This window comes from Sander vitreus, chromosome 16, assembly GCF_031162955.1.
Source record: "Sander vitreus isolate 19-12246 chromosome 16, sanVit1, whole genome shotgun sequence".
NCBI lineage: Eukaryota > Metazoa > Chordata > Actinopteri > Perciformes > Percidae > Sander > Sander vitreus.
The window spans coordinates 8,126,776-8,139,688 of record NC_135870.1 but is presented as its reverse complement, the minus strand read 5'-3'; the positions used below and the strand labels follow the sequence as shown (position 1 = coordinate 8,139,688).

At 42.6% G+C, this 12,913-nt stretch overlaps 1 protein-coding gene across 8 annotated transcripts in view; it reads left to right on the top strand.

Annotated features, from left to right (window-relative positions):
- dab2ipb (DAB2 interacting protein b) overlaps positions 1–12,913 on the top strand; it is a 133,544-nt gene that overhangs the window by 91,341 nt on the left and 29,290 nt on the right. For all 8 annotated transcript variants that reach the window (XM_078272187.1, XM_078272189.1, XM_078272186.1 and 5 more), the window contains 3 exons: positions 3,319–3,472; positions 4,587–4,685; positions 7,506–8,060. In XM_078272187.1, coding sequence (XP_078128313.1) covers positions 3,319–3,472; positions 4,587–4,685; positions 7,506–8,060 — 808 coding nt within the window. The remainder of the gene's footprint in view (positions 1–3,318; positions 3,473–4,586; positions 4,686–7,505; positions 8,061–12,913) is intronic.

The window sequence follows — 12,913 nt, the reverse complement described above, 5'->3', positions numbered from 1 at the left end:
CTTCACATGCACTCTAACGTGCTGCTGTAGTGCATGTAATTGTAGTGAAACAACATGTAATTGTAGTGAAATAATGCATACTTGTAGGAACACAATAGCATGTAGACTTTCAAAGGATGTTATTTGGAGTTGCAGTACATTAATTCAGCCTATCTTGAGCTATCAGTACAAATTTAGTCTCTTGTGGTATAGCCAGCTAGCCAGCGTGTCAGTGTGTTAGAAGTCTAAGTGCTCTGACGCCTATATGGGCCCGAGTTTTTAGACTGTATCAGATCCCAGACAGGCTATCAGATGAACTCTTTTTTTTCAGGATGCAGAGACAAAGCGCACTGGGGTGTAGCCCAGACACAGTCAGAATCCATTACTCTGCTCTGCCCTCCCCATGACTTACTCCTAACTGAGTTTGTATTGAACCTCAGCAGGGCACAGTGCATCTAGATGCCAGACTGTGCTGATAGTATTTGGCGTAATGCAGTGGCATAACTTCCTAAATAGCTAATGTGCATCTATATCGCCAGCCAACTAGGTGTTTAAATTTAAGAAGTAACTTAGCAACACTAACTAATGCACCAGAAGAAGAAATAAAGGTGTTGCAGCACAGGACAAGAGTTATTTGGTTTTTATTTGGCCCCTGTCTGGGCACGCCCCCAATTACTATAGCACTGATTAAAACACCACAGGGTACACGTGGATCAGAAGAGACAAATGTATTCATTGGGGGAAAAAAAATACAAATGCCATTAGGTGGGAACCAGCAGTGAGATGCCATGACGTGCAGAGCTACTGCTGTTCTTTATTGCTTGACCTTTTTAATTATGTATTTTGGTACAGGGCTTTACTGTATATAGTTCTGTCTGTGTGTACTGTAGGAGCCACTGGAAGTCTCTCTGCATAGTATCTGAAATATTAAGCCCAGAAGACCAAGAGGGATAGAATGATTGGTGGCCAAGAGAGGAGAAGGGAGATAGACACAGTAAGAGAGATCAACACAACAGGGAAAGAAGAAGAGAAGACGAGAGTGTTATGGAAAGAGGTGTACCAGAGAGTCTGAAAGAATCCTCCCAACATAAACTATACCCCACCACCTCAGGTAAACACTGAATGAGAGAGAAAGACAGGATGGAAGATAAATGGAGGCAGAGTAATGGAGGATTATCAAGGACAGATACGAATGTTTGCCGAGAATAGACGACGTTGGGGGAAGGGAACCAAAGAGCAGAGAAACAAGGAGACCAGGACAGCAGGCCCTGCTTTTAAATACCAGCTGTTATTTCCAGAGGCTGACATGAACAGTGTGTCAAACTGGGTGATGTAGAAGCTATGAGCAGATTTCACACGCCAGACAGTCTTTCATTGTCATTATTACAAAGTGGCCTACAATAGGCTGTAAATTACACATTACAGTACAATTTAATACAGTGCCATACAGATGACAGGCAGGATCAATTCATACTTTCACAGTCTCTTACTGTGCTAATATCATATGCTGAGAGAAAAAGACAACCATAAAGCAGAATAAAATATATTCCTTTTTTTGAAGATGCATTCCTCTTTCTGCTGCAACTTCTCTTCACAACATCCATAATATTATTCCAGGGGATCTTGCTTTTGGCGAGCTACACTGGCTGCATGTTCCAGTCCATTTTCACATAAAGAATACTCCCATGCTTCCTATTTGTCTAAATATTAGAAATGTGTATGGTACCAGTTAGATGAAATGTCTCAGTCTGTTTGTGAGTCATAGAAACATCATAATGCAGCTTTTGGAACTGTGGGCATAAGTTTCCATCCCTTCCTGTCTCTGTACAGCACATCCCTCTTGAAAACCCCTGTTTCCCCTCCTCTCCGCTTACTTGACTCGCTCTCTGTTCTGCCCAGTACCCAGTCAGCCAATCACGAAGCAGCGCTAGGTGCAAACACAGTTCCTCTGCAGCTGTGCTTTGGAAAAGGCCAGGAGCTCCTAAAACTAGATTCTCATATGCAAAGCTATGCTAAAGGTGTTTGCACATGTATTTTTTTAAGGAGTGGATTTGACAACAAAGCCGGCTGACTGTACAAAGGGCTGCATGCTGTTGCTAATCTGTCAGTACGGCTGCTGCATTTTCTAGAATGCTCTTTTTTTTAATCCACAGAAGAGATGTACAGTGCGCGTGCACACACTCACACACACACACACACACACACACACACACACACACACACACACACACACACACACAAACACACAAACACACACAGGCCTGCTCTCATACATGGGATTAGTGTGTAAGCTGTCCATAGAGGGCACTGTTAACAGAATGTTCTCACTCATTTTGCGAGCAATTGACCCTCTGTCTTCCTCGTCCTGCCAGTGTCAGGGGCTAATGCTTGTGTAGCTCGCACTGCTTACAGCCCTTGCTAGCATATTTAGCTCTTCATCCTCTTATCACTGTGACGCTGACTGGAACATGGACAAGGTTGATGGTCAATAGAACCGCAAGAGCACCTAGTGCTGGTGTTTGACTATACTTGACTAAAGACAACAATTAATTTTACTTCACTTCATGAAATATTGGAGAATAGTGAATACACTGCAAACACAGGCAAATATACACTGCATGGAGACACACATTTGCTTTTTCCTGGTGACAGCCATTCACTAATTCTTGTAAAAACCCAGAAAGTAGGGCGACATCAAACAGCAGAAAGCTCTTTACTTTGTCTCCTAATCTTCTTTTGCTAAAAAATGGCCAGGAATAGGGCTTCAGGGTTGTCGTTGTCAGAAATATTGAACACTTTCTAAACTGCACTCTAAACTCCTGTCACAGTGGAGAAGAGTTGACAGGGTTGTGAGTTTAAGTGAAGCTCCACAAAACAGATAGCAAATGGGTTTCACTTTGAAGCATTGTCACATCATGGAAACTGCCTAAGCTTGACCATTAATGATAATCGTTGATATGAATTGCTTCTTATTTCTAGTGGTTCCACTGCATCAGTTTGCAGTGCAGCTTGACTCAAATCTGCCATGCGTTTTCATTAATCCATTGATGTTTCAAATTGTAAATGAGAAGTCACAAAGCATCCATTTAGCAAGTAAGCTTAGAAGTGGGTGCATGAACATGTGTTGATGTAGTGTGCGAGCTTGTCATGTCGAGGACTCACTCGCTGACTTTGAGGCAAGTGGAGCGTTCTCTCTTCGTCATCTTCTCACTCTCTTCCTTCACACTCACCACGAGCGCTTGCTAATCCGTGCAGTACATATGCTCCCTCTCTCGCACTTCCTCTACTCAGACTCTGCAGGGTGACTCAGTTCTTTCCCTCTCCTTTTGTCACTCTTAGATCTCATCTGATGCCAAGGCTGAAGGAGTCTCGCTCCCATGAGTCATTGCTCTGCCCCAGTAGCGCTGTGGAAGCCCTGGACCTAAGTATGGAGGACGAGGTCGTCATCAAGCCGGTTCACAGCAGCATCCTCGGGCAGGACTACTGCTTTGAGGTGAGGGGCTACACACACACACACACACACACACACACACACACACACACACACACACACACAGACACGTGATATACAGTACAATACATGACACACACACACACACACACATGTAATATACAGTACATAAACACAAAAACACTACAGAACATCACCACTTTTTCATTAAAGCATCCATGCACAGCTATAGATCTGGTGTTGCTGCTGTTTAGAGTTATTTCAGCCACTCAGGCCCTGCAAGTAAAAGTACTGTTCATTTTCTCCCTCAACGATGTTTGGTGAGTGGAATTTGGAGCACTTCCGAGCCATCAGTACAAAAAATAAGCAACTACGTTAGACAATTGTGGTGCTTTGAGCGAAAGTAAAAGAGCATCTCTAACTCATTGTTTTGTTTTTTTTCAATTCGATCCAGCGGCTGCTCTTACTTCACATCTCTATTGCAACTCCAGTTTTTGATTAGCTGCAGATGGCCAATTATAACCAAAATTTCAGATACACACAGCTTTTCTGTATTAAATAACACAGAAGCAAGTGACTGTGGTTACATTTTTCTGGTTGTCGAAAATAAATTGATGTAAAGCATTAATTTGTTTCAGTCACTGGCTGTGTGAAACCTGATGTATCGTCATGATCATCGGCGGACTTGAGTAATTTCCAACACATTGCCTCTAATCACTGTAAGAGTCACGTGTGCACGAACACATGTATGCATACATGCAGCTGTAGCTAGGGAGCCTCAGGGTGAGAGAAAATACTGAATACTTTAAATCCTACACTGCCTCCCGTAGAGACCTGAAATCTCCACTAATCTGTATTATCCTGCTCATTACATCATTCTCATTTCTGCTCTTTCTGTTCTCTCGCCGTCCCACTATGCATTTTTTTATTATCCAGTCAACATCCAGCCTACCAGTCTTTCTCAACACTGCCGAGTCATCCTCAGATCCACTATTGTGTATGCGTGTGTATTGTTGATAAGCTTTTTGCCGACAGAGACAAAGTGGTATTTCAGAACTAAGTTTAGCAAAACATTCTGTTCGACTTCTTCTTTGTCATTGTTATGCATGGCGTTTGATCATTTAATCGTTCATTTTCCTTCTCTCTCTCTGTGTAGGTCACAACCTCCACAGGAAGCAAATGTTTTTCCTGCCGTTCATCAGCCGAGAGAGACAAATGGATGGAGAATCTGAGGAGAGCAGTACAACCCAACAAGGTAAATACACAGTAGCTGGGACGAGTGCAGCAATCAACACTAATAAGTTCATGTACAAGTGTCCCAATTCCAAACCACACTGTGCAACATCGATAGTTATAAAAACAGTGATCTACGTGGTGTTTGACATTGTGTCGTAACTCGCACAACAATGCAATCTGATATGGTAACGTGCAGCTGTGCCCTTCCTGCACTGTATACCTAAAGGGCAGAGGACACAGAGGTTGCAGGGAGGAACGCCGAGACTCCCAAAGTGCATTTCTCCCAAGCGTTGATACCATCTGTAGTCTTGACAAACACAGCTGTGGCAGAGGGAGAGTGGCAAACACATCAAGCCAAGAAAATAGTCCTCATCTCACAGCGTCTTTGCTCCTTCATCTGTCATTATTAAGTACATGACTCATTAATTACAACTTTAAAAGAAAAAAAGCTCCCTAATAACGTTGGAGTGTTCTTACTCCTTGGCTCTTTTTTGGCAGAGAGGTATTATTTCTGTCTCTCTCTGTCTTTGCTTTGCATTTTTAATTATTTCATGATTTTGAGTGACTTGCAGAGAGAGTTAGAGTGCAGTGTTCTTTTTTGGCAGACATAGAAACTGGAGTCAGATACTGATATTGTTTGGAACTAGATAAGGAAGTCTCTGGAGTTGTTTTAAACAGATTTTACACTTCTCTACTCACTGACTAAAACAGACTAGACCCACGATTAAGGTAACATGTCAATGCGAACAAGTGTACAAACACTTGTTTAAACCATTTATCCAGTATATGGAGGACAAGCAAAGGCATCAGCATGTATAAAAACGTATTCAATTTGTTTACTTAAACTGATTTTGCTCCTAAAGAACTTAAAATCTAAATGTGTAATGATCTACAATAACAGAGTACATATTGGTTAAAAGCTGACAGGGCATTATGCAGGACATACTGAAGACTCAACCTGTTTGACTTTGTGGTTTACCGGTCAGTACGTATTTGTCACCTTAGTCTATATCCTCGACGTTCCACTTTCGGGATTGCTCCGTTGCCGCCGGACAATCCGCCGGATTTCCCTCATTTAGGCCGGATATCCGTCTGCCTTGGGCTTCCTTTGTGTTGGCATTTTAAACTCCGGTCGATTTATGAGGACTGTGGTTAACCTTTTCTCAGATCTCTGCAATCTAAATCCAGACAGCTAGCTAGACTATCTGTCCAATCTCAGTTTTCTGTTGCACGACTAAAACAACTTTTAAACGTACACGTTTCACCAAAATAAGTTCCTTCCAAGCCTATTTTGTAGCGGCATCGCTGCTTTTCTCTGCCCAAGACGATTGTGATTGGTTTGAAGAAATGCCAATAAACCAGAGCACATTTTCCTCCCATCCCTGAATGCTTTGTGGAGTGGTCAGACTCTCCTCCAGCGTACTTTGGAGGAGGGTCTGGCAAAGCGAGACTGTTTTTACCTTGACCTCGCCATAACATTTTTTTTTTCTGTCGCTGGTGCTTCGGAGGCGGAAGGAGTTGCTCATATAGCAAAAGTATGGAACAACAAAGGAAATAAAAATATATTCAGCGATTTTCAATACCTATCTGCCAGATACGTAATCAATATAAATGAAATTAGGTGGTGCACAATTCATCTTGTGTAATAGATCTGGGTACTTAATGATAATAGGCAGTATGCACAAGTATCATCTTTACAGGCTGGTGTTTGATTGCAAATACAGTTCCGTGTGACACAACACAAAGTTTAACTTCTAACTGACAGTATAGAGCACCTTGATTTACTGTAGGGAGTCATTTTTGTGTGTCAACAGAGGGACATTTGACAAATCTACTGACAAAGTGTTATTTAACACTGAGTACACCAAGACTGAAATGTAGCTCTCAATCTTCAGGAATAATACTGAGCAGAGGAACACATACTCCAAAGGCTTGAGGCATCATGCTGCAAAAGAAATTTGAAGATTAAGATGTTCTATGCAGTACAGGAGTCGGCAGTGGAGTCAGTCTATAGAAAGTCCCTTCGAACCGGTTTTTCTCACAGTTGAAAAGGAGAACTCTTCTACTATCTGTAAGAAGGTGATGCTGAGACATAATCCTCGTGACCCATACATCTCCTATTGTTTGACAGATTGGGCTTTCTAACGTCCAATGCCTCGACTTTTGCTGCCACTTAAGATGCACCTAAATGAAGCACACACACATTAAATATAAGATTTTTCAGAGTTCAGAAACACCTGTTGAATCTAGACCTACAGAAACATATAAACTGCATGAATACATTTCATTAACCAGAAGAATGTTTTTGTCGTACGCTGCAACATATGAAAAGCATCCAGATACGGTTGAGCTTTCTTGAGCATAGCTTGCGGTATTTCAATCATCTACTGTAATGGCGTTTTTGTGATTATGAGAGGCCCTGGTATTTCTCTCTGATAAGGTATTTATTAGCTCCTCTCTTTCCTCTCTTCATCTTTAGAGGTATTTTTCAAGGCAATCTGAATAATGGGCAAAAATGACATAAGAATGGGTTAGCACTCTGTGAAATAATGTAGGAAGGAAATTCCTTAGCTTTTTAAAAGACTGCAAACGCAGGAGAGAAAGGATTTTAAATTGTCATTAAAAATGGAGAAACGTCAAATGGCTGATTCTCGTTTGAATGTCATCAGTTTATTCTGCAGCCGTTTGATTCATTCAGTTTGTTGTTTACTAGATTAGTTTTGATGTTAGTAGTTACTTCCATCCAGTACATGTCCTTTTACTTTTGCCCAGTGGTGATGTTGTTGGTAAAGATTGTTCCAAAAGACCTTACTTAACCACTCCCTTTCATCTTCTCCAGGACAACAGTCGTCGGGTGGAGAACCTGTTGAGGCTGTGGATCATCGAGGCCAAGGACCTGCCGGCCAAAAAGAAATACTTCTGCGAGCTTTGCCTCGATGACTCACTGTACGCCCGCACCACCTGTAAACTCAAGACTGACAATGTCTTCTGGGGAGAGCACTTTGAGTTCAACAACCTGCCTGCTGTCAAGAGCATCACAGCCCACCTCTACAAAGACACAGACAAAAAGAAAAAGAAAGATAAAAACAATTACATTGGACTTGTCAATATCCCCGTCGCAGCAGTTACCGGACGGCAGTTTGTGGAGAAGTGGTATCCAGTCAGCCTGCCCAACCCCCCTAAGGGCAAGACATCTGGGCCTATGATTAGGATCAAGGCACGCTATCAGAGTATGAACATCCTTCCCATGGAGATGTACAAGGAGTTTGCAGAGTACACCACCAACAACTACATGCTGCTTTGCTCGGTGCTTGAGCCTGGGATTAGCGTCAAGAACAAGGAGGAGATGGCGTGTGCACTGGTCCACATTCTACAGAGCACTGGCAAGGCCAAGGTTAGTACCAATGATGTGATTTATTTCCATTTTCGCCATGTTTGTACTCTCCGTGGAGACAAAATGGATAACAAAAGCAGAATGTCAGACCATTATCCTGCCATGAGGTACAGACAAGACATTATGAAGCACACAAATGTTAACTATTCCTCCGCTGCCTGCTCATCCTTTGAACTATTGACCCCCCCCCCCTCCCACAGCTGTAATGCAGAGCAGACAAAGACCAGACGGCGAGGTGATTTCCTCTTGGTGCACCAGCCTGTATTACATTTTTAACTCAAGCTAATCCCTAACATGTATCCCCTGCAGTGCTTCACGGCATACCGATGCAGGACAGAAGCACAATATATCCACCGCTGTCTGCAGCACTGCAAGCGCGGGGAGATTAGTCTACCACAGTAGGAGCTAAGTCTCCCATGACAACAGGACTCAGATAATCTCCCATCCAACCCAAATTGCTTTTTTTTTCACTTTACCTTTCAGTGCAGTGAAACAAACGTTGGCATTTTGAGTGTTCATAAAATCTGAGTGAGACATGGAAGGGGAAAGCCATCTTATTGGCTGCTGATAAAAAGAGGATGTAAAGAAGCCAAGAGCTGAATTGATGAGTTGATTAATCGATATTAATCAGCCTACATTGAAACCAGGTTAGTCATTGATTTTTCAAGCATAAATGACAAGAAGTCAAAAAGGTTCCAGCCACTCAAATGTTAAGATTTGATCTGCTTTTCTTTGTTTTATATAATTGTTACTTGAATATGTTTTGGTCTGTTGACTGGAAGAGACAAGGCATTTAAAAGATGTCGAATTGTGTCCTGGGAAGATATACTGGGCTTTTTTTTTCCTGCTGTTTTATAGAAGAAACAATTAACTGATGTGTGATAATACTGATGGATTTAAGTCAGTTCCAATGCCTTTCCAATAAACAAAAGATCATTTTTATCAGGAAATAGGCATCTTGTTGTCCTCGTAATGTCTGAAATAACTGTCTGCTTTTAGTGGAAGATTGCTTCAGGCTGCTTTCTTCACTGCAGAATCACGTCTTCAATGCCTCGTCAGTTGCCCGCGACAGCTTGTGCCTCAGTTTAGTTTTTTTGACAGTATCTCATCAGCAGAGCTTTGAAACTTTCTCAGACTTTATCACAGCTCAGCGGAGTGATGAATGATCAGTGCTTAAGAAGTGATGTCTATCCACACTGTACCGCCAGTCTGCCTGTTTAGGCTCGGGACTGATAGCTTTTGATTGATGGGGGAGAAGGCCTCTACTGGTCCCTGGAGAGACGGCCACATCCTTAATTACCTTCAATTAATCCCCACCTTCCCAGCAAAGCACTCAAACTTTTACTTCTCTCTCACCTTCCAGTCTTCCTTCCTGGCTGGTTTTCTGCTAGCTGTGGATGAGCTGTGTGTAAAACGGCACCAGAGATGATTTTCCAAGGTTGCTCATCATGACAGAGACCTTCATACACATAAACATACTATACCCTCACTAAATCTGTGTTCAAGAAAAACAAACTAATTTTATCTATGTGGCGCTGTAAATACAGAAAGAAAGCTGCTGTTGCCTTGTGAAGAACAGCTTTTGGACTGACGTAAGCAGGAAGAATTAATAATGGCTGCTTTCAAAATGTTGTTAGCTGCTGCAGCTTCCTTTCTGAAAAGACTTTCATCATTCAATACATTGTGAAGTGGTCTGACATACTTAGGTAGTACACATACACTTGAGTACATGTTTTTCCTTCAGCCTTGAGGGATAAAGCAGTCATGTCATGCCAAACGCAGCACACAGCGATACCAAGAAACCACTTATTCTAAACTATTCCCAAGGCCTAATTAGGATATCCGCTGCTGCTGCACAGATGCTTTATATACACATATATCTTAATACAATGATGAAGTTCTTTTTTTCATGCACTGCCAACTTGGGTGCGGTCTGTGCTAACATTGGTGGGTTATATTTAGGAATCAAGCACATTTACTTGAGCAAAGATATACTCTGGAAAATCCCATAAGCTCAATGTCATTGTTCCCCCATTGTTCGTTTTGGAGATGCAGCAGTGACTTTGTAGTTTTGAAGTTCTGATGATGCACATCGTGTTTAATCAGCTGTGTATGGGGTTGGAAACAGTTTCTAATTGCAGCTGGCTATTGTTGTTGTTGTTGTTGTTGTTGTTAGATGCAGATTGCAGGTTGTAATGTGCATTAGTATGCAACACCTTCTAGACTCCTGTTTCTTCTCGTGTCATTTTATCACCCATCACGTAATAATTACACCCCAAATATTCTGCTCCGTTGCACACTCGCTCTTTCTCTCTTGTTCTCTCCCTACTTTGCGTCTTTGTCTTGCTTCATCTCTCTTTCATGCTTCATTGCGTCTTGAGGCCAAAGCTCTCTGGAGAGATGTCATTACGGATGCTGTATTGATGTCTGGATGCATTGGTGAGCATGGCGGGCATGCTAACTTTATACACACACACCTACATATAAATCACAGGACATTAGCAGGTGGTTGCAGGTCAGTTATTCAATTTTATGCGCGAGCAAGAAGGCCTGCAGTTGTATTCGGATATATGTGGCTTTAGGAATAGGTCAGATATGCACACTATGTCTGTGGGTTGAAGTAAAAACAACAATGACCAGAACTGCAAGCAGTTATGACGGGGTCCAAGCCTCGCCAATGCGAGTCGCCCCCCCCCCAACGACCCATGGAGTCCGCAAGTGCGTTACCTAAAGCGCAATGGCAGCTAGGTAAACGTCAGACAATATCACAATGCGTCAAACATTAGGAAATATCACAATGCGTGAGCTGCTATTAAAGCTTTAGTGCGTAACTTTTTGATATTAATGAACGTCCGTTACATTCAAGCGATTGCCAAATGAGTTGCTAAGACTATCAGCTCCACACAACTCTCTTTGTATTTCTCAGTATGACTATGTTCAGAAGATTGTGTCGTCCGGTGACTTTCCCGCGCAGAAACTCGAGTGAAGATAATTACCTCTTTTGAAGAGTCCATCATGTTTTTTACTCGTCCGTGTCCTCTTTGGCTACTAGCAACTGTGTCAATGGGGGCGTGGAGGCGGTGTGCAGTCCCTGAAGGCTTGTATCATGTGGACGTGCCGATAGTTTTGTTGTTATTACTTAGAATTCCTCATGGGGGCAGCAGAAATTACGCACTATTATAGCTTTAAGTATAAACCCTAATCCTATCTTCCCATTTACATTCATTTTATACATGCGTTGTAATGGCACCAATGTATTTTTAGGGGGCCGCAATAGACCACGCCCACTTTAACCAATCAATCAGTCCTACAAATGGCACCGCCCCACCATGCATGGTTGAGGCTGTAGCGACACTGTTATCTCCTGAAAAATAAAAAGAAGAAGAATTATTACAAAAACGATAGGGTTCCCAGCACCGATGGTACTGGGATCTGTGTTGCCTTGCCTAAGCAGGATCCCAGCCCCCTCGGGTTTGGACCCCTAATAAGAATAATCCTTAGGATTACAATGCGGTTCCCAGATCCGCAGGTACTGGGAACTGCATTGCCTTGCATGCTCAGGTTCCCAGCCCCCTCGGGCTTGGACCCCTAAATAGTCTACTTTCTATGTCAACTGATTTTATTTGATTTTGAGGCCGTAGATTCAGCCAAAACGAGAAATCCAATCATAACATTTCTGCTGACTTCCTGTAAGGTCACAACAGCAGTCCGTCTCCTCCCCGGCGGGACATGCTGTTATGTCCGCACACCCAAACTGCAACTAGACGCTCCACAGTAACAGTAACAAAACCCTCTGCTGTGTTGTAATTGCCTGGAGAAGTTCACCTTCCTTTCATCCGAAAATATCCACTCCTGGCATGAATCCTCTGCGTTATTGATCTAGTCTTCTCAACGCCTCAGCCCTTTGGGAAGATGATCTTCTAATTTTGTTGGCACTCCTCTCAGCCGCGCCGACTGTTGGAAGTGACGATAAAGAGGATTAATCCTTGTGATAACTGGCCAGAGGAGGGTTGTGTTCTGGTTATTATGCCACTGCGTTTTTATGTTACTGCTCCTCAAGGTAAACTAACAGCCCTGCTTAAGATGGCGAAATATGTGAGTCTCTCCTCTTTACATCCTTTGTGGTAAATTGTCGCACAGCTCCATTTACGTTCAGCACAAGCATCTTATTAATGCATTCAGCGGGCAGTAATGCTCATCGCCACAGTTGTGGCGCACAGGCACAGTTTGTCGTACATACATAATATCATGTGACAAATGATTTACATGACATGACGGGCTCTGATACATTTGTATAATAGCCAAAATCTTATCATTTACCACAAAGGAGGTAAACCCTCTTATGATGAACTAAGATGGATGTTGGAGGAGCAGACAAACAGTTTTTGAAGTGTGTTTGGCTGAGAGAAATAGGGCACAATTAGAAGAGTAGATGTTAAGTAGTTATGAAGACGTATATATCTACTGTAAAGGCTCTAATCAGATCAGGAAGTAAATACAAAGCACATCAATGCACTTGCTCTCCTTATAGTCTCGCCTGTAGAATTTGCTCAACAAAGGCAATGCATCACATCTTCAGACTGTTTAGTAATCCCAGCAGGATTTTTATTGACCATCCCCTGACAGCATGGAGTGATGGAGGAGAGGTGAAATAGAGAAAGGGGAAGGCGCCGACAAGGAGGAGAGAAGAGAAGGTAAAGATGGAGAACATGCATTGCAGTAACCCAGTTTATGGCTGTCGAGCCAAACAGCGGCAGACTGCAAAGAGAAACAATCAGCTCAACACATCGATCTTGACATCTCTGTTGGCACTAAGATTACATAGACTCTGTCTCTCTCCCTCCCTGTCTCTC